Here is a 20,912-nt window from a genome sequence, read left to right on the forward strand (position 1 = left end):
CTCAGACTGGGGCGAAGGTTCACCTTCCAAAAGGACAACAAGCCTAAATACACAGCCAAGACAACACAGGAGTGGCTTCGGGACAAGTCTCTGAATGTCCTTGAGTGGCCCAGCCAGAGCCCGGACTTGAACCCGATCGAACATCTCTAGATAGACCAGAAAATAGCGTCATACCCAAGAAGACGCGAGGCTGTAATCGCTGCCAAAAGGTGCTTCAACAAAGTACTGAGTAAAGGGTCTGAATACTTATGTTAATGTAATATTTAATGTAAAAAATGTTTTATAAAATTTGCAAAACTTTCTAAAAACCAGTTTTTGCTTTGTCATGGTGTTTTGTGTGTAGATTGATGAGGGAAAAAATGATTTAATCCATTTTACAATAAAGCTGTAACGTAACAAAATGTGGAAAAATACAAAGGGGTCTGAATACTTTCTGAAGACACTGTAGAGAGGAGCGAGGACGAGCATTACCTCGTTAAAGGAAGAGAGGGAGGTGAAACCATAAAGAACATGGTTCTCTGTTTCGCTGGAGTAATTAACTGGCACACGAGAGGAGCATGTATAAAGCAAATGCGGCATTACTCCTGGTCTCACACAGCGCCGAGCCTCCTGGAGCGGCCAGGGCCGCCGAGCCTCCTGTAGCAGCCAGGACCAGGGTCGCCGAGCCTCATGTAGCAGCCAGGACCAGGGTCGCCGAGCCTCATGTAGCGGCCAGGACCAGGGCCGCCGAGCCTCCTGTAGCGGCCAGGACCAGGGTCGCCGAGCCTCCTGTAGCGGCCAGGGCCAGGGCCGCCGAGTCTCCTGTAGCGGCCAGGGCCAGGGTCGCCGAGTCTCCTGGAGCGGCCAGGGCCAGGGCCGCCGAGCCTCCTGGAGCGGCCAGGGCCAGGGCCGCCGAGCCTCCTGTAGCGGCCAGGGCCAGGGCCGCCGAGCCTCCTGTAGCGGCCAGGGCCGCCGAGCCTCCTGTAGCGGCCAGGGCCGCCGAGCCTCCTGTAGCGGCCAGGGCCAGGGCCGCCGAGCCTCCTGTAGCGGCCAGGGCCAGGGTCGCCGAGCCTCCTGTAGCGGCCAGGGCCAGGGTCGCCGAGCCTCCTGGAGCGGCCAGGGCCACCGAGCCTCCTGGAGCGGCCAGGGCCAGGGTCACCGAGCCTCCTGGAGCAGACAGGACCAGGGTCACCGAGCCTCCTGTAGCAGACAGGACCAGGGTCACCGAGCCTCCTGTAGCAGCCAGGACCAGGGTCACCGAGCCTCCTGTAGCAGACAGGACCAGGGTCACCGAGCCTCCTGAAGCAGACAGGACCAGGGTCACCGAGCCTCCTGTAGCAGACAGGACCAGGGTCACCGAGCCTCCTGTAGCAGACAGGACCAGGGTCACCGAGCCTCCTGTAGCAGCCAGGACCAGGGTCACCGAGCCTCCTGTAGCAGCCAGGACCAGGGTCACCGAGCCTCCTGTAGCAGCCAGGACCAGGGTCACCGAGCCTCCTGAAGCAGCCAGGACCAGGACCACCGAGCCTCATGTAGCAGCCAGGGCCACCGAGCCTCCTGTAGCAGCCAGGGCCACCGAGCCTCCTGTAGCAGCCAGGGCCACCGAGCCTCCTGTAGCAGCCAGGGCCACCGAGCCTCCTGTAGCAGCCAGGGTCACCGAGCCTCCTGTAGCAGCCAGGGCCACCGAGCCTCCTGTAGCAGCCAGGGCCACCGAGCCTCCTGTAGCAGCCAGGGCCACCGAGCCTCCTGTAGCAGCCAGGACCAGGGCCACCGAGCCTCCTGTAGCAGCCAGGACCAGGGCCACCGAGCCTCTTGTAGCAGCCAGGACCAGGGCCACCGAGCCTCTTGTAGCAGCCAGGACCAGGGCCACCGAGCCTCTTGTAGCAGCCAGGACCACCGAGCCTCCTGTAGCAGCCAGGGTCACTGAGCCTCCTGTAGCAGCCAGGGCCGCCGAGTCTCCTGTAGCGGCCAGGGCCAGGGCCGCCGAGCCTCCTGTAGCGGCCAGGGCCAGGGCCGCCGAGCCTCCTGTAGCGGCCAGGGCCAGGGCCGCCGAGCCTCCTGTAGCGGCCAGGGCCAGGGTCGCCGAGCCTCCTGGAGCGGCCAGGGCCGCCGAGCCTCCTGGAGCGGCCAGGGCCACCGAGCCTCCTGGAGCGGCCAGGGCCACCGAGCCTCCTGGAGCGGCCAGGGCCACCGAGCCTCCTGGAGCAGACAGGACCAGGGTCACCGAGCCTCCTGGAGCAGACAGGACCAGGGTCACCGAGCCTCCTGTAGCAGACAGGACCAGGGTCACCGAGCCTCCTGTAGCAGACAGGACCAGGGTCACCGAGCCTCCTGTAGCAGACAGGACCAGGGTCACCGAGTCTCCTGTAGCAGACAGGACCAGGGTCACCGAGCCTCCTGTAGCAGCCAGGACCAGGGTCACCGAGCCTCCTGTAGCAGCCAGGACCAGGGTCACCGAGCCTCCTGTAGCAGCCAGGACCAGGGCCACCGAGCCTCCTGTAGCAGCCAGGACCAGGGCCACCGAGCCTCCTGTAGCAGCCAGGACCAGGGTCACCGAGCCTCCTGTAGCAGCCAGGACCAGGGTCACCGAGCCTCCTGTAGCAGCCAGGACCAGGGCCACCGAGCCTCCTGTAGCAGCCAGGACCAGGGCCACCGAGCCTCCTGTAGCAGCCAGGGCCACCGAGCCTCCTGTAGCAGCCAGGACCACCGAGCCTCCTGTAGCAGCCAGGACCACCGAGCCTCCTGTAGCAGCCAGGGCCACCGAGCCTCCTGTAGCAGCCAGGACCACCGAGCCTCCTGTAGCAGCCAGGACCACCGAGCCTCCTGTAGCAGCCAGGACCACCGAGCCTCCTGTAGCAGCCAGGGCCACCGAGCCTCCTGTAGCAGCCAGGACCAGGGCCACCGAGCCTCCTGTAGCAGCCAGGACCAGGGCCACCGAGCCTCCTGTAGCAGCCAGGACCAGGGCCACCGAGCCTCTTGTAGCAGCCAGGACCAGGACCACCGAGCCTCTTGTAGCAGCCAGGACCAGGGCCACCGAGCCTCCTGTAGCAGCCAGGGTCACTGAGCCTCCTGTAGCAGCCAGGGCCGCCGAGTCTCCTGTAGCGGCCAGGGCCAGGGCCGCCGAGCCTCCTGTAGCGGCCAGGGCCAGGGCCGCCGAGCCTCCTGTAGCGGCCAGGGCCGCCGAGCCTCCTGTAGCGGCCAGGGCCAGGGTCGCCGAGCCTCCTGGAGCGGCCAGGGCCACCGAGCCTCCTGGAGCGGCCAGGGCCACCGAGCCTCCTGGAGCGGCCAGGGCCACCGAGCCTCCTGGAGCGGCCAGGGCCAGGGTCACCGAGCCTCCTGGAGCAGACAGGACCAGGGTCACCGAGCCTCCTGGAGCAGACAGGACCAGGGTCACCGAGCCTCCTGGAGCAGACAGGACCAGGGTCACCGAGCCTCCTGTAGCAGACAGGACCAGGGTCACCGAGCCTCCTGTAGCAGACAGGACCAGGGTCACCGAGTCTCCTGTAGCAGACAGGACCAGGGTCACCGAGCCTCCTGTAGCAGCCAGGACCAGGGTCACCGAGCCTCCTGTAGCAGCCAGGACCAGGGTCACCGAGCCTCCTGTAGCAGCCAGGACCAGGGCCACCGAGCCTCCTGTAGCAGCCAGGACCACCGAGCCTCCTGTAGCAGCCAGGACCACCGAGCCTCCTGTAGCAGCCAGGACCACCGAGCCTCCTGTAGCAGCCAGGGCCACCGAGCCTCCTGTAGCAGCCAGGGCCACCGAGCCTCCTGTAGCAGCCAGGGCCACCGAGCCTCCTGTAGCAGCCAGGGCCACCGAGCCTCCTGTAGCAGCCAGGGCCACCGAGCCTCCTGTAGCAGCCAGGGCCACCGAGCCTCTTGTAGCAGCCAGGGCCACCGAGCCTCCTGTAGCAGCCAGGGCCACCGAGCCTCCTGTAGCAGCCAGGGTCACCGAGCCTCCTGTAGCAGCCAGGACCAGGGCCACCGAGCCTCCTGTAGCAGCCAGGACCAGGGTCACCGAGCCTCCTGTAGCAGCCAGGGCCACCGAGCCTCCTGTAGCAGCCAGGGCCACCGAGCCTCCTGTAGCAGCCAGGGCCACCGAGCCTCCTGTAGCAGCCAGGGCCACCGAGCCTCCTGTAGCAGCCAGGGCCACCGAGCCTCCTGTAGCAGCCAGGGCCACCGAGCCTCCTGTAGCAGCCAGGGCCACCGAGCCTCCTGTAGCAGCCAGGGCCACCGAGCCTCCTGTAGCAGCCAGGGCCACCGAGCCTCCTGTAGCAGCCAGGACCAGGGCCACCGAGCCTCCTGTAGCAGCCAGGACCAGGGCCACCGAGCCTCCTGTAGCAGCCAGGACCAGGGCCACCGAGCCTCTTGTAGCAGCCAGGACCAGGGCCACCGAGCCTCTTGTAGCAGCCAGGACCAGGGCCACCGAGCCTCTTGTAGCAGCCAGGACCAGGGCCACCGAGCCTCATGTAGCAGCCAGGGCCACCGAGCCTCCTGTAGCAGCCAGGGCCACCGAGCCTCCTGTAGCAGCCAGGACCACCGAGCCTCCTGTAGCAGCCAGGACCACCGAGCCTCATGTAGCAGCCAGGACCACCGAGCCTCCTGTAGCAGCCAGGGCCGCCGAGCCTCCTGTAGCAGCCAGGACCACCGAGCCTCATGTAGCAGCCAGGGCCGCCGAGCCTCCTGTAGCAGCCAGGGCCACCGAGCCTCCTGTAGCAGCCAGGGCCACCGGGCCTCCTGTAGCAGCCAGGGCCACCGGGCCTCCTGTAGCAGCCAGAACCATAAGCTAGGTTGGACAGAGACGAGGTCTAGGTGGACGGGACAGACACATATATCTCGCTTTCACTCCAATCGCACTCCCTCTCTGTGGAAAAATATAATTAATACATTTCATTAGGGTGGAATAGCTTGCTTGAAAAGTTTACAAACCTATTTATTTAGCTAGAGAAACTTTAAAATTGTTTCAGATCAATGAAGAAGCCCGTTGAGCAGGTTGTCCGTCTGAACTGGCTGTCGCGCTGACCCGTCTACCTGTTCCACTGATCTAGGCCTATCAGCGCAGCACGTGTGGATGGCTAGCCAGGGTCTCATTAAGTACAGCACATGTGGCTGGCTAGCCAGGGTCTCATTAAGTGCAGCACATGTGGATGGCTAGCAAGGGTCGAATTAAGTGCAGCAGTTGAGTGTTGGTGGCAGAGTTAAAGATTTGAAAAGCCTGAGCTCCAACCGAGCGTGGCGGAATTAGAAGGACACACACACAAAGGCCAAGGCCCAGCCAACAGTGAGGAACAAGAGGCCAGGCAGAACATCGCAGTGATCCACTTAGATAATGCAGAGTGAAGACCTGGGTTCAAAATCAAAAACTATCTATTCAAATCAAATGTATTTATAAAGCCCTTCGTACATCAGCTAATATCTCAAAGTGCTGTACAGAAACCCAGCCTAAAACCCCAAGCAGCAAGCAATGCAGGTGTAGAAGCACGGTGGCTAGGAAAAACTCCCTAGAAAAGGCCAAAACCTAGGAAGAAACCTAGAGAGGAACCAGGCTATGAGGGGTGGCCAGTCCTCTTCTGGCTGTGCCGGGTGGAGATTATAACAAAACATGGCCAAGATGTTCAAATGTTCATAAATGACCAGCATGGTCAAATAATAATAATCACTATTCTGTTGGTTCCACTGTGCCAACCAAATCGCAATTAAGCCCAACTACAAATAATTGAACCCAGGTTTGGTTCTCCCTTCATCCACCAGAACCAATCCATTTCTGAGAGGAACAAAGAGTTGATATGATAACTAACCTTGGTGATTGTCGCTGCTTACTGGAAGTACAAGCACACACTTGGGAGGAGGAGGAAGCCAGAGCTCAAAGAAAGACTGCCTCCATTCTCTTATAGCGACCTCTAGGCCTAACCAAATGGGTCAAAACCCTCCTCTGTTGTACTGTACAACGGCAACTAGGACACACACATCAAGACAGACATGCAACCCTGTCTGACCCCCATTGTTGACATTTCAGCTGTCATTGGAGCAGTGCTGAGATAAGTCCACCCATGTACATAAAAATGTTGACCTTTTTGTTACATTTTCCCATGTCCAGTTCATTCATACTTCTCATTTATTTATTTATTTATTATAATTAGAAAATGGTTTGTAACCAAAGCCAGGCCTAGTTAGTTTCCTGTAGCCAGATGTTCTAACTGTCAGGCTGCCAACATCTACAAACACGAGGAGTGGACAATAATACTAAGTAAATGAACATCTAAATTACAAAGGAGAACATTTAGAAAATTGTACTGTATTGGGAGAAAACCATTTGATTTAAATCCCTTTTTGACAACACCCCCTATTGATTTGAAACCTTCCATACATATTTGCCTCATGCTGGAAGTGATTTTAGGTCAAATGTGACTCATTACGTACTGGAAAAAATAACGGTTGAGAGTGATAGAATTTAAAAGCTTACAAACAAAACAGGGTTGTCAAACTGTTTTATAATTTCTGAGGGGAAAAGAAGGTCAGAGGTCGGGTGGTCCCTAAAACACATCGCGCCGAACGAGTCGGCAGAGGAAGAACTCTGTGTGGTCCTTAACAGGACGTGCACATGCTAATAGCCCAATGGCCTGTCTGTTTATACAACCCAGGAAGCCGCACGTTGTGGCGAGGGATAATGTAGTGGGCTGGGGAAGCATGTGGGGGGGGGATAATGTAGTCTGCTGGGGAAGCATGTGGGGGGATAATGTAGTGGGCTGGGGAAGCATGAGTGAGGGATAATGTAGTGGGCTGGGGAAGCATGTGTGAGGGATAATGTAGTGGGCTGGGGAAGCATGAGTGAAGGATAATGTAGTGGGCTGGGGAAGCATGAGCGAGGGGTAATGTAGTGGGCTGGGGAAGCATGAGCGAGGGGTAATGTAGTGGGCTGGGGAAGCATGTGGGGAGGGGTAATGTAGTGGGGAAGCATGAGGGAGGGGTAATGTAGTGTGCTGGGGAAGCATGTGGGGAGGGCTAATGTAGTGGGCTGGGGAAGCATGAGCGAGGGATAATGTAGTGGGCTGGGGAAGCATGTGGCGAGGGATAATGTAGTGGGCTGGGGAAGCATGTGGGGGGAGGGGTAATGTAGTGGGCTGGGGAAGCATGAGGGGAGGGATAATGTAGTGGGCTGGGGAAGCATGAGCGAGGGGTAATGTAGTGGGCTGGGGAAGCATGAGGGGAGGGATAATGTAGTGGGCTGGAGAAGCATGTGGGGAGGGGTAATGTAGTGGGCTGGGGAAGCATGTGGCGAGGGATAATGTAGTGGGCTGGGGAAGCATGTGGGGAGGGATAATGTAGTGGGCTGGGGAAGCATGAGCGAGGGGTAATGTAGTGGGCTGGGGAAGCATGAGGGAGGGATAATGTAGTGGGCTGGGGAAGCATGAGCGGGGGATAATGTAGTGGGCTGGGGAAGCATGAGCGGGGGATAATGTAGTGGGCTGGGGAAGCATGAGCGGGGGATAATGTAGTGGGCTGGGGAAGCATGAGTGGGGGATAATGTAGTGGGCTGGGGAAGCATGAGCGGGGGATAATGTAGTGGGCTGGGGAAGCATGAGCAGCACACGGGGATGTGTGAAACGTACTCGCCGACTGGTAAGACGCTTTTAGAGGGCTGTCACGTGTGCTAGTGCCTCGGTGTGAGCCGAATCAGGAGGAAATCCTACTTGCTAAGCAAGCAGCGTGACGTACGTTACACATAGAAACCACGGAAACCATGCTGTTCTGTCCTCTAGCTGTCCTTTTAGCCCCTCACATCCACGCTGCGGGAGCCTCTGGATCCTACACCTCACATCCACGCTGCGGGAGCCCCTGGATCCTACACCTCACATCAACGCTGTGGGAGCCCCTGGATCCTACACCTCACGTCCACGCTGTGGGAGCCCCTGGATCCTACACCTCACATCAACGCTGTGGGAGCCCCTGGATCCTACACCTCACATCAACGCTGTGGGAGCCCCTGGATCCTACACCTCACATCACCGCTGTGGGAGCCCCTGGATCCTACACCTCACATCCACGCTGTGGGGGCCCCTGGATCCTACACCTCACATCCACGCTGTGGGGGCCCCTGGATCCTACACCTCACGTCCACGCTGTGGGAGCCCCTGGATCCTACACCTCACATCAACGCTGCGGGAGCCCCTGGATCCTACACCTCACATCAACACTGTCCTATTTCACAACATGGCATTTTATTACTCTTCTGTGGTGAGATCAAAGAGTCCCGTAGTCTGAAAAGTGCTCCACCTCAAAATATCCATCCCCATGTCAGACAGGCTTTGTTTTAATAGTTTACATATTTATTACGTAGCCTGCCTTAGAAAAGTAAACCCCATTTGAAGTGAGACAGTAACCTAGACAGTTGAAGAACCCCACGAGTTGGAACCACATCTGCCGATGTGTTATCTGATACAGATTAATGATTTAAATGTGTTTTGGTCACGCGGTTTTGTGTTTGCTACGCCCACAATAAACCACATTTCCGATCATAATAAAACTAGACACATTACATAATGGAGTAGAGTTGTGACATGTTGTTTTATTTTTTTTTTAATTCAATTATGCAAATGTCACACCTGTGGCCAGTGAATTATTTAAATGAGAAAGCCTTGGATGTCTCCACAACGCAAAAAGGGAAGGTCAAACATTAATGTTGACAATATGCAACATTCATTCACTATTTATTATGTGTTCTAGACAAGTGGTTGATGAGCAGTAAAATGGTAAAGAATACAACAGTGCTAAGGTTATGGTGACCTAGACCAATCACAGACTACCTAGACCATTCACAGACTACCTAGACCAATCACAGACTACCTAGACCAATCACAGACTACCTTCAGAGACCATTCACAGACTACCTTCAGAGACCATTCACAGACTACCTTCAGAGACCATTCACAGACTACCTTCAGAGACCATTCACAGACTACCTTCAGAGACCATTCACAGACTACCTAGCCCAATCACAGACCACCTTCAGAGACCATTCACAGACTACCTAGACCATTCACAGACCACCTTCAGATCCCATTGACCACCTAGCCCATTCAAGGGCTAAATACCGCTGGCTCTAAACGTTAAAACGCACCGCTGGCTCTAAACGTTAAAACGCACCGCTGGCTCTAAACGTTAAAACGCACCGCTGGCTCTAAACGTTAAAACGCATCGCTGGCTCTAAACGTTAAAACGCATCGCTGGCTCTAAACGTTAAAACGCACCGCTGGCTCTAAACGTTAAAACGCACCGCTGGCTCTAAACGTTAAAACGCACCGCTGGCTCTAAACGTTAAAACGCACCGCTGGCTCTAAACGTTAAAACGCACCGCTGGCTCTAAACGTTAAAACGCACCGCTGGCTCTAAACGTTAAAACGCACCGCTGGCTCTAAACGTTAAAACGCACCGCTGGCTCTAAACGTTAAAACGCACCGCTGGCTCTAAACGTTAAAACGCACCGCTGGCTCTAAACGTTAAAACGCATCGCTGGCTCTAAACGTTAAAACGCATCGCTGGCTCTAAACGTTAAAACGCATCGCTGGCTCTAAACGTTAAAACGCATCGCTGGCTCTAAACGTTAAAACGCATCGCTGGCTCTAAACGTTAAAACGCATCGCTTAGGAAACATAAGGAACTTATCTTTCATATCACGAGAAATAAAAATGGGTTAAAATTACTACACACCTTTATAGGGTTATTAAAAGGTTCCCACAGCCATATCTCCATGTTACAGAATCTGGCCACCTTTATAGGGTTATTAAAAGGTTCCCACAGCCATATCTCCATGTTACAGAATCTGGCCACCTTTATAGGGTTATTAAAAGGTTCCCACAGCCATATCTCCATGTTACAGAATCTGGCCACCTTTATAGGGTTATTAAAAGGTTCCCACAGCCATATCTCCATGTTACAGAATCTGGCCACCTTTATAGGGTTATTAAAAGGTTCCCACAGCCATATCTCCATGTTACAGAATCTGGCCACCTTTATAGGGTTATTAAAAGGTTCCCACAGCCATATCTCCATGTTACAGAATCTGGCCACCTTTATAGGGTTATTAAAAGGTTCCCACAGCCATATCTCCATGTTACAGAATCTGGCCACCTTTATAGGGTTATTAAAAGGTTCCCACAGTCATATCTCCATGTTACAGAATCTGGCCACCTTTATAGGGTTATTAAAAGGTTCCCACAGCCATATCTCCATGTTACAGAATCTGACCACCTTTATAGGGTTATTAAAAGGTTCCCACAGCCATATCTCCATGTTACAGAATCTGGCCACCTTTATAGGGTTATTAAAAGGTTCCCACAGCCATATCTCCATGTTACAGAATCTGGCCACCTTTATAGGGTTATTAAAAGGTTCCCACAGCCATATCTCCATGTTACAGAATCTGGCCACCTTTATAGGGTTATTAAAAGGTTCCCACAGCCATATCTCCATGTTACAGAATCTGGCCACCTTTATAGGGTTATTAAAAGGTTCCCACAGCCATATCTCCATGTTACAGAATCTGGCCACCTTTATAGGGTTATTAAAAGGTTCCCACAGCCATATCTCCATGTTACAGAATCTGGCCACCTTTATAGGGTTATTAAAAGGTTCCCACAGTCATATCTCCATGTTACAGAATCTGGCCACCTTTATAGGGTTATTAAAAGGTTCCCACAGCCATATCTCCATGTTACAGAATCTGGCCACCTTTATAGGGTTATTAAAAGGTTCCCACAGCCATATCTCCATGTTACAGAATCTGGCCACCTTTATAGGGTTATTAAAAGGTTCCCACAGTCATATCTCCATGTTACAGCGTTTGTTTACGGAAGACAGACGTAAGAAAGCTGGGTCTCCGATAGGGAAGTTCGGCTCGTTTTACTGACCCTGTTGTTTTCAACTAGTTAATGAACAAATCTTTTGATTAATTTAGTTCATTTGAGTCAGTAAGGCCAGAGTATACAGGACCCCTACCAGTGTTGCAGTCCTCCGGTCTCGAGACCACATATTGGTCTGGTCTCGGTGTTGGATACAATTTTACTCGGTCCTGATTCGGTCTCGGACAGCGAGGACTCGTCATTTCTTCCACAGACCAGCGGAGTACAAAGCTAGTTTATCAACTCCCATTCAGGCATCCCATAAAACCACTTCACCCAGGCCAAATAACTCACACTGCTTTCATGACACAGTCATATCGTATGTTACGGCCTGTTTAAACCTAGGCTTCCTACTTCAGGGGAGAGTGAGGGGAATTGTTTGAAAGTTGTTCTCACTAGGCTATTAGTAATGCGAGACCGAGGGAAGTTGGAACATAGTCTTTTTATATATAAACATGTTTGGGGTTTGTGACTATTTGCCCTCGCAGTGAATGTGTTCACCATTCTGAATGACTCAAATAATTCATATGTTCTTCTGAAATATTAACAAAGAATTACTGGACATTTTAAAGTCTTATTTTTTTGTGGCGATTTGACAATTACAAACATGGTGTTTAATTTTACTCGCATTTTTTTTGTGGTATAAGTCTTGGAGTCCTCATCTCCCTCCCGGTCTCACTGGCCTTTCGGTCCTGGTCTTGACTCGGTCTCGCTTTAGGTGGTCTCGAACACAACACTGCCCTCTACCGGCGAACAATCAACTGAAAACTCGACAGTCATAATTCTACAAGCCTCTCGTTCACCATAAGTGGATCATTTGAGTTGTCATTTGTAACAGACTTGGAAAACTATGCTTTAAAAACAATGCACATTTGTTGATTGCTAGTCATACAAATAATATTATTTATTGGTGCATTTGAAACGAAGTAGTTGGCCGCAACCGGACTAGATTGTTAACGATTCTTGGCGGAATGAATTGTTTGACTGCCGTGAGGGTGATAAGCACAATATCGTTCGCAAACTGCAGCAACCCAAACGATTCGTGCTCGTTCGTTGAGCAGTTAAAAAAAAAAAAAATCTGTGTCCATTACAACATCAATAATTAATTGCATTCATTATTGATTCTCAATTATCAGTTGTAAAACATGTATCTTTCCTTCTCTACGCTTCCTGCACCGTGATCTGTTGCCTGCGCGCATGTATGACTGACAGTGTCGGTCGGAGAGCACGAGTCACCGGAGGAGCGCAGTATTAATCCACATTCATTACGGCCAGCGGGTCAAACTAACGACTACAACGAACGAGTCATTTAGAAAAACAAATCATGACTCTTGAAAATCAGTAAAAAAATAAATTTAAAAAATCGTTCAAAAATAATAAATCGTTCGCGAACTGCAGGTGCTGGGTTTAAACAGAAAGAGTTCCAGTACCCACTTAAACGCAGGCACTGTTTAGATTTAGGTGAAGGAACTCTGTAATAATCTAATATGATATAAAGAGGTGCTGGAACTCAAGCAGTAGAACATGTGAGGTTTTCGGTACTCAGGTCAAGTGAGCTCCTGCCCAAGTCAAGCACTGCACATCACAAAACCAACGTCACTGAAAAACACCGTCGGCTGCAACGGCGTTAAAAACCGGTAAAACAGTGTATATTTTATCTTTTGTGATATTATTTTGATGTGATATGAAAGTTCAGGGAGTTATGTTTCTAGAACCGGACTGCAGTTGAGACTTAATTCACGTTTAGATGGAGTATTTGGCTGTCGATGCTGCCATCGCCTCTACACAGTACATGTACGGTTATTCAACTATAATGAGTAACGTTAGGCTCCTTTATTCCATTATTAGGCTAGTGGCGACCATTGCAATCCTTGTCACTGATTTAATTTATTTCGGGGGACGAATACAATGATTATGGAAGCCTTTTCCCAGCCCAGCCTAATGATGTTAGCGCGCCGTGAGACGAGAGGTGTAGGTTATCAAGATGTCAACTTACCGGCCAGGCGAAACTGAACTGCAAAACAATCTTGGATCTTTCGTTCTTCGCCGAGTTCTTCAAAGAAAATGTATTCCCTCCAAGGACAGGGGTAGAACCGGACCCGAAGCTGCAAGGTCCCGCAGCCGAAACCCGCGACTGGTATTCCTTCAAACACACTTTAAAATACGTATCACACTCATCCATCCTGCATCTCCGATCCCCGGTGATCCGTGAGCCGTCACAACACAGCCCGCTAAGAAGCTCGCCGTTCAGGTTGTTCATCGATAAAATCTCCAACTCGAACTGACCCGTTCCCTCCGCCACCTGTTGGTAAAAGCAGAACGAAGAAACGGTGAAACCGCTGGAAATTGACAGAACGATCGGTTATGTAACGGCACAGCGCCTCTACAAAAGATGCAAACTAATTGAGCCATACAAGTTATGGAAAACAACTCAGACATACTAACAAATGTGAACTGGCAAAACTAAAATGGGATTGTTTCACTTGGGGAAAAGGTTTGCAGCCGATCAATACAGCCAGTTAAAACCCACACAACCATAGAACGTAGGGACTCCTAGCTAACTTGATCTGTTAACTAGCCTATTTAAAAAGTCGCCTACTGACGAATCAATGCGTCCAGAGAAGCTGTCTGAACATACAGTGATCCCTCGCCACTTCGCGGTTCACTTATCGCGGATTCGCTATTTCGCGGATTTTCATAATGCATTTTTTATTTTTTTTTGGTGCATTGTGCTCTGCATTCTGATTCGCTAAAAACTCACTCCCGCTTCTTGTATCAAAACATGCTACGAATTGTGCTATCATTTTGTCGTCTCGTGCAGTTATGTGTACGTACATAAAACAGCTTGGCAAATTTACATTAAGTTGGCCAGGAAGGAAGGAAGGACTAACGCTTGGTCGCTTAGCAACCATGGTGCGAATGGCCACTGAACTTAAGCGAGTAGCTGAGGAATGGGACCCTTTGATGAGCCGTTCATTACAGTTCTCCAACGTAATCGATGGTGGCATGTCGGTGTACAAGGATCTTTTTGCAAAGAAGAAAAAAGAGCGACAACAGCTGCCTATCACTATGCTCTTCTCCCGAACAAACACACCTGCACCGCGGGCTTCAGAAGAAGAGAACACTGCAGAGCGCAGTCAGGATGCAGCGGCCCAGTCTGAAGAGCAGTGAAACGGCCTACACGTGAGTCACTGTATTTGTATACATGTAATAGTTGCTAATTGTAAAAAAAAAAAGAAGTTTTCTATTTCGCGGATTTCACTTATCGCGGGTCATTTTCGGAACGTAACCCCCGCGATAAACGAGGGATTACTGTATTCCACAATGTGCAACTAAAGTAATCCACATACCTTTGCACAAAAGCACAACAATAAGGCATGTAAGCAAAAATCAGTAACTCCAACAACTGAGCCCCTTCTCAAAATCATGGCTCTGGTGTTGCCTTGCCGCTCCGCTTGGAAACTAGACGGTGTCTGGCCGAGTCACCGTACCAATGCACTCCTCCGATTTGAACATGCACAGAGGAGAGAACAAGACTTTGTCCAACAAGCCACAGCTTTGCAACACAGTGGAAAAATGCTTCCTTTTGCGTCCTTCGTATGTCCTTCGGCTCAAGTTCTTCTAGTTTGGTAGTTCGTATCGTTATATTCCGTTTTTTATCCACTTCTTCGCAGCGAAAAGTGTCTAGCTATACACCAGTCATGTGGGTTGCTGCACTATCTGTCCACGACTGAACGTAGTGTTTGGTAGGACTACAAAGCCAGTTCAACCAGGAGGGGGTAGGACGCTGACGGCCGTTATATATTCATGGGACAATGACAACTCCTCCTTGTTGAATATTGAGTAGGCCTGTAATCTACTTAACCTAATGTCGAGAAATTGCGTCAAAGGCTCTCTTCTATTTTCCCCTGAAAACGGGAACATCCGATTGGCTGGGACTCGGCAGAAGCTTTAGAGAATGCCAACATGTTGTCCTAAAAAAAAAGGAAATGAGTTACCTCTGGTTCGTTCAGCCATTCCTATGAATGAATGGGACAGAATCGGGTTTGGGGATAAACACAGAAAGTAAAGTGTGAGGTTAACACAAGTTTAGGAGATCTTATACGTTTTGTTCTATGAGATAATAGCAGTCAGTTAACATGACTTTTATGACTTATGAAGAATCTGTGTTATTTATGTGCTTTTTTTTGTATCGCATAAATGCTTAAAGATTAATCGAAAGTGACGTTGGCTGATGAATACTATCTCATAGGACAAAACGTGTAAGATCTCCTTAAGCCTGTGTTTACCGCAGACCTTACTGTCTGTGTTTGTCCCCCAAAAAACTACAAAAAACAGTATTCATTTCCCCATAGACTCTGTCAAAACGAACCATGACAGAGTGAGTGCCTACAAAAAGATGGCATTACTATTCCTCTCTATAATCTACCGTACTGCTATTCAAACCTAAGAGTTATGATTCTGCATGTTATTTTTGTTGTTGTTGTTGAGTTGAACAACTATTAGGAAAGGAAATAGAACATTTAGTCAATTAGTTGTAAATAAAAATAAAAACATTTTAAAAATCAAAATCAGCCTTAAAAAGTAGGTTAAAGTACATAATATCAATATTTTCCTTCCTGCATATTTAACAAGGTATGTGAAATATGGGCTTATCAAAATAGATGATAAATTAGTCCCATGAGTGAGTCTGGGAATTCAGATTAGGCAGAAAATAAACAGAGAAATTCCTTGTTTCTGGAACCATGATTTGTTCTTTATGATGTGGAACGCCGATAATGTCTGTGTCCCTAATGACACCCCATTCCCTACATAGTGCACTACTTTTCACCAGGTCGTATAAGGAAGAGGGAGCCATTTAGGATACAGCTAATGTCAAATCTAAATGTATTTGTTGTCACATGCTTTTGTAAACAACAGGTGCAAACTAACCGTGCAATCAATGCTTACTTACGGATCCTTTTCCAGCAATGCAGAGAGAAAGATAAAGATAGAAAATGAAATAAAAACATTGAAATAGTGACACAAGGAATAAATACACTGTAAATAACCAATAACAATAATGAGTCATCATAATAACATGGCTATATACAGGAAGTACCAGGTAATAACATGGTTATATACAGGAAGTACCAGGTAATAACATGGCTATATACAAGAAGTACCAGGTAATAACATGGCTATATACAGGAAGTACCAGGTAATAACATGGTTATATACAGGAAGTACCAGGTAATAACATGGCTATATACAGGGAGTACCAGGTAACAACATGGCTATATACAGGAAGTACCAGGTAATAACATGGCTATATACAGGATACCAGGTAATAACATGGCTATATACAGGATACCAGGTAATAACATGGCTATATACAGGGAGTACCAGGTAATAACATGGCTATATACAGGGAGTACCAGGTAATAACATGGCTATATACAGGGAGTACCAGGTAATAACATGGCTATATACAGGGAGTACCAGGTAATAACATGGCTATATACAGGGAGTACCAGGTAATAACATGGCTATATACAGGGAGTACCAGGTAATAACATGGCTATATACAGGGTGTACCAGGTAATAACATGGCTATATACAGGAAGTACCAGGTAATAACATGGCTATATACAGGATACCAGGTAATAACATGGCTATATACAGGGACTACCAGGTAATAACATGGCTATATACAGGGACTACCAGGTAATAACATGGCTATATACAGGGAGTACCAGGTAATAACATGGCTATATACAGGGACTACCAGGTAATAACATGGCTATATACAGGGAGTACCAGGTAATAACATGGCTATATACAGGGAGTACCAGGTAATAACATGGCTATATATAGGATATACAGTGTGTGGGTAGTGTCCAGTGTGTGGGTAGTGTCCAGTGTGTTGGGTAGTGTCCAGTGTGTTGGGTAGAGTCCAGTGTGTTGGGTAGAGTCCAGTGTGTGGGTAGAGTCCAGTATGTGGGTAGTGTCCAGTGTGTTGGGTAGAGTCCAGTGTGTGGGTAGAGTCCAGTGTGTGGGTAGTGTCCAGTGTGTTGGGTAGTGTCCAGTGTGTTGGGTAGTGTCCAGTGTGTGGGTAGAGTCCAGTGTGTGGGTAGAGTCCAGTGTGTGGGTAGAGTCCAGTGTGTGGGTAGAGTCCAGTGTGTGTGTAGAGTCCAGTGTGTGTGTAGAGTCCAGTGTGTTGGTAGAGTCCAGTGTGTTGGTAGAGTCCAGTGTGTTGGGTAGAGTCCAGTGTGTTGGCTAGAGTCCAGTGTGTGGGTAGTGTCCAGTGTGTTGGGTAGAGTCCAGTGTGTGGTTAGAGTCCAGTGTGTGGGTAGTGTCCAGTGTGTTGGGTAGAGTCCAGTGTGTTGGGTAGAGTCCAGTGTGTTGGGTAGAGTCCAGTGTGTTGGGTAGAGTCCAGTGTGTTGGGTAGAGTCCAGTGTGTTGGGTAGAGTCCAGTGTGTTGGTTAGAGTTCAGTGTGTTGGTTAGAGTCCAGTGTGTTGGGTAGAGTCCAGTGTGTGGGTAGAGTCCATGGACAGAGTCCAGTGTGTTGGTTAGAGTCCAGTGTGTTGGTTAGAGTCCAGTGTGTTGGTTAGAGTCCAGTGTGTTGGTTAGAGTCCAGTGTGTTGGTTAGAGTCCAGTGTGTTGGTTAGAGTCCAGTGTGTTGGTTAGAGTCCAGTGTGTTGGTTAGAGTCCAGTGTGTGGGTAGAGTCCAGTGTGTTGGGTAGAGTCCAGTGTGTTGGGTAGAGTCCAGTGTGTTGGTTAGAGTCCAGTGTGTTGGTTAGAGTCCAGTGTGTTGGTTAGAGTCCAGTGTGTTGGGTAGAGTCCAGTGTGTGGGTAGAGTCCAGTGTGTAGGTAGAGTCCAGTGTGTAGGTAGAGTGCAGTGTGTTGGGTAGAGTCCAGTGTGTTGGGTAGAGTCCAGTGTGTTGGGTAGAGTCCAGTGTGTTGGGTAGAGTCCAGTGTGTTGGGTAGAGTCCATGAACAGAGTCCAGTGTGTGGGTAGATTCCAGTGTGTAGGTAGAGTCCAGTGTGTAGGTAGAGTCCAGTGTGTAGGTAGAGTGCAGTGTGTTGGGTAGAGTCCAGTGTGTTGGGTAGAGTCCAGTGTGTTGGGTAGTGTCCAGTGTGTTGGGTAGAGTCCATGAACAGAGTCCAGTGTTTGGGTAGATTCCAGTGTTTGGGTAGATTCCAGTGTGTGGGTAGATTCCAGTGTGTGGGTAATGTCCAGTGTGTGGGTAGTGTCCAGTGTGTGGGTAGAGTCCATGGACAGAGTCCAGTGTGTTGGGTAGAGTCCATGGACAGATTCCAGTGTGTGGGTAGATTCCAGTGTTTGGGTAGATTCCAGTGTGTGGGTAATGTCCAGTGTGTAGGTACAGTCCATTGTGTAGGTAGAGTGCAGTGTGTTGGGTAGAGTCCAGTGTGTTGGGTAGAGTCCAGTGTGTAGGTAGAGTCCAGTGTGTTGGGTAGAGTCCAGTGTGTTGGGTAATGTCCAGTGTGTGGGTAGAGTCCAGTGTGTGGGTAGTGTCCAGTGTGTGGGTAGTGTCCAGTGTGTGGGTAGTGTCCAGTGTGTTGGGTAGAGTCCAGTGTGGTGGGTAGTGTCCAGTGTGTGGGTAGAGTCCAGTGTGTTGGGTAATGTCCAGTGTGTGGGTAGTGTTCAGTGTGTGGGTAGTGTCCAGTGTGTTGGGTAGAGTCCAGTGTGGTGGGTAGTGTCCAGTGTGTGGGTAGAGTCCAGTGTGTTGGGTAGAGTCCAGTGTGTTGGGTAGAGTCCAGTGTGTTGGGTAGAGTCCAGTGTTGGTTAGAGTCCAGTGTTTGGGTAGAGTCCAGTGTGTTGGTTAGAGTCCTGTGTTGGTTAGAGTCCAGTGTTTGGGTAGAGTCCAGTGTGTTGGTTAGAGTCCAGTGTGTTGGGTAGAGTCCAGTGTGTTGGGTAGAGTCCAGTGTGTTGGGTAGAGTCCAGTGTGTTGGGTAGAGTCCAGTGTGTAGGTAGAGTCCAGTGTGTAGGTAGAGTCCAGTGTGTTGGTTAGAGTCCAGTGTGTTGGTTAGAGTCCAGTGTGTTGGGTAGAGTCCAGTGTGTTGGGTAGAGTCCAGTGTGTGTGTAGAGTCCAGTGTGTGGGTAATGTCCAGTGTGTGGGTAGAGTCCAGTGTGTTGGGTAGAGTCCAGTGTGTTGGGTAATGTCCAGTGTGTTGGGTAGAGTCCAGTGTGTTGGGTAGAGTCCAGTGTGTTGGGTAGAGTCCAGTGTGTTGGGTAGTGTCCAGTGTGTTGGGTAGTGTCCAGTGTGTTGGTTAGAGTCCTGTGTTGGGTAGAGTCCAGTGTGTTGGGTAGAGTCCAGTGTGTGGGTAGAGTCCAGTGTGTGGGTAGAGTCCAGTGTGTTGGGTAGAGTCCAGTGTGTTGGGTAGAGTCCAGTGTGTTGGGTAGAGTCCAGTGTGTTGGATAGAGTCCAGTGTGTTGGTTAGAGTCCTGTGTTGGGTAGAGTCCAGTGTGTTGGGTAGAGTCCAGTGTGTTGGATAGAGTCCAGTGTGTTGGGTAGAGTCCAGTGTGTGGGTAGAGTCCAGTGTGTTGGGTAGAGTCCAGTGTGTGGGTAGAGTCCATGGACAGAGTCCAGTGTGTTGGGTAGAGTCCAGTGTGTCGGGTAGAGTCCAGTGTGTCGGTAGAGTCCAGTGTGTGGGTAGAGTCCATGGACAGAGTCCAGTGTGTGGGGTAGAGTCCAGTGTGTTGGGTAGAGTCCAGTGTGTTGGGTAGAGTCCAGTGTGTTGGGTAGAGTCCAGTGTGTTGGTAGAGTCCAGTGTGTTGGGTAGAGTCCAGTGTGTTGGGTAGAGTCCAGTGTGTTGGGTAGAGTCCAGTGTGTTGGGTAGAGTCCAGTGTGTTGGGTAGAGTCCAGTGTGTTGGGTAGAGTCCAGTGTGTTGGGTAGAGTCCAGTGTGTTGGGTAGAGTCCAGTGTGTTGGGTAGAGTCCAGTGTGTTGGGTAGAGTCCAGTGTGTTGGGTAGAGTCCAGTGTGTTGGGTAGAGTCCAGTGTGTGGGTAGAGTCCAGTGTGTCGGTAGAGTCCAGTGTGTGGGTAGAGTCCATGGACAGAGTCCAGTGTGTGGGTAGAGTCCAGTGTGTTGGGTAGAGTCCAGTGTGTTGGGTAGAGTCCAGTGTGTTGGATAGAGTCCAGTGTGTTGGGTAGAGTCCAGTGTGTTGGGTAGAGTCCAGTGTGTTGGGTAGAGTCCAGTGTGTGGGTAGAGTCCATGGACAGAGTCCAGTGTGTTGGGTAGAGTCCAGTGTGTCGGGTAGAGTCCAGTGTGTCGGTAGAGTCCAGTGTGTGGGTAGAGTCCATGGACAGAGTCCAGTGTGTGGGGTAGAGTCCAGTGTGTTGGGTAGAGTCCAGTGTGTTGGGTAGAGTCCAGTGTGTTGGTAGAGTCCAGTGTGTTGGTAGAGTCCAGTGTGTTGGGTAGAGTCCAGTGTGTTGGGTAGAGTCCAGTGTGTTGGGTAGAGTCCAGTGTGTTGGGTAGAGTCCAGTGTGTTGGGTAGAGTCCAGTGTGTTGGGTAGAGTCCAGTGTGTTGGGTAGAGTCCAGTGTGTTGGGTAGAGTCCAGTGTGTTGGGTAGAGTCCAGTGTGTTGGGTAGAGTCCAGTGTGTTGGGTAGAGTCCAGTGTGTTGGGTAGAGTCCAGTGTGTTGGGTAGAGTCCAGTGTGTTGGGTAGAGTCCAGTGTGTTGGGTAGAGTCCAGTGTGTTGGGTAGAGTCCAGTGTGTTGGGTAGAGTCCAGTGTGTTGGGTAGAGTCCAGTGTGTGGGTAGAGTCCAGTGTGTCGGTAGAGTCCAGTGTGTGGGTAGAGTCCATGGACAGAGTCCAGTGTGTGGGTAGAGTCCAGTGTGTTGGGTAGAGTCCAGTGTGTTGGGTAGAGTCCAGTGTGTTGGGTAGAGTCCAGTGTGTTGGGTAGAGTCCAGTGTGTTGGGTAGAGTCCAGTGTGTTGGGTAGAGTCCAGTGTGTTGGGTAGAGTCCAGTGTGTTGGGTAGAGTCCAGTGTGTTGGTAGAGTCCAGTGTGTTGGGTAATGTCCAGTGTGTGGG

The 20,912-nt window shown here is 50.6% G+C and overlaps 1 protein-coding gene across 1 annotated transcript in view; it reads right to left on the reverse strand.

Annotated features, from left to right (window-relative positions):
- jag1b (jagged canonical Notch ligand 1b) overlaps positions 1–14,631 on the reverse strand; it is a 99,651-nt gene extending 85,020 nt beyond the window's left edge. Inside the window, exons 1-2 of the mRNA XM_071391082.1 lie at positions 14,225–14,631; positions 12,871–13,176 (exon numbers count right to left, since the gene is read on the reverse strand). Of these exons, the coding sequence (XP_071247183.1) occupies positions 12,871–13,176; positions 14,225–14,302 (384 nt within the window). The 5' untranslated portion in view covers positions 14,303–14,631. The remainder of the gene's footprint in view (positions 1–12,870; positions 13,177–14,224) is intronic.
- Positions 14,632–20,912: the final 6,281 nt, after the last annotated feature.

This window comes from Salvelinus alpinus, chromosome 3 (assembly GCF_045679555.1).
Source record: "Salvelinus alpinus chromosome 3, SLU_Salpinus.1, whole genome shotgun sequence".
Taxonomy (NCBI): domain Eukaryota; kingdom Metazoa; phylum Chordata; class Actinopteri; order Salmoniformes; family Salmonidae; genus Salvelinus; species Salvelinus alpinus.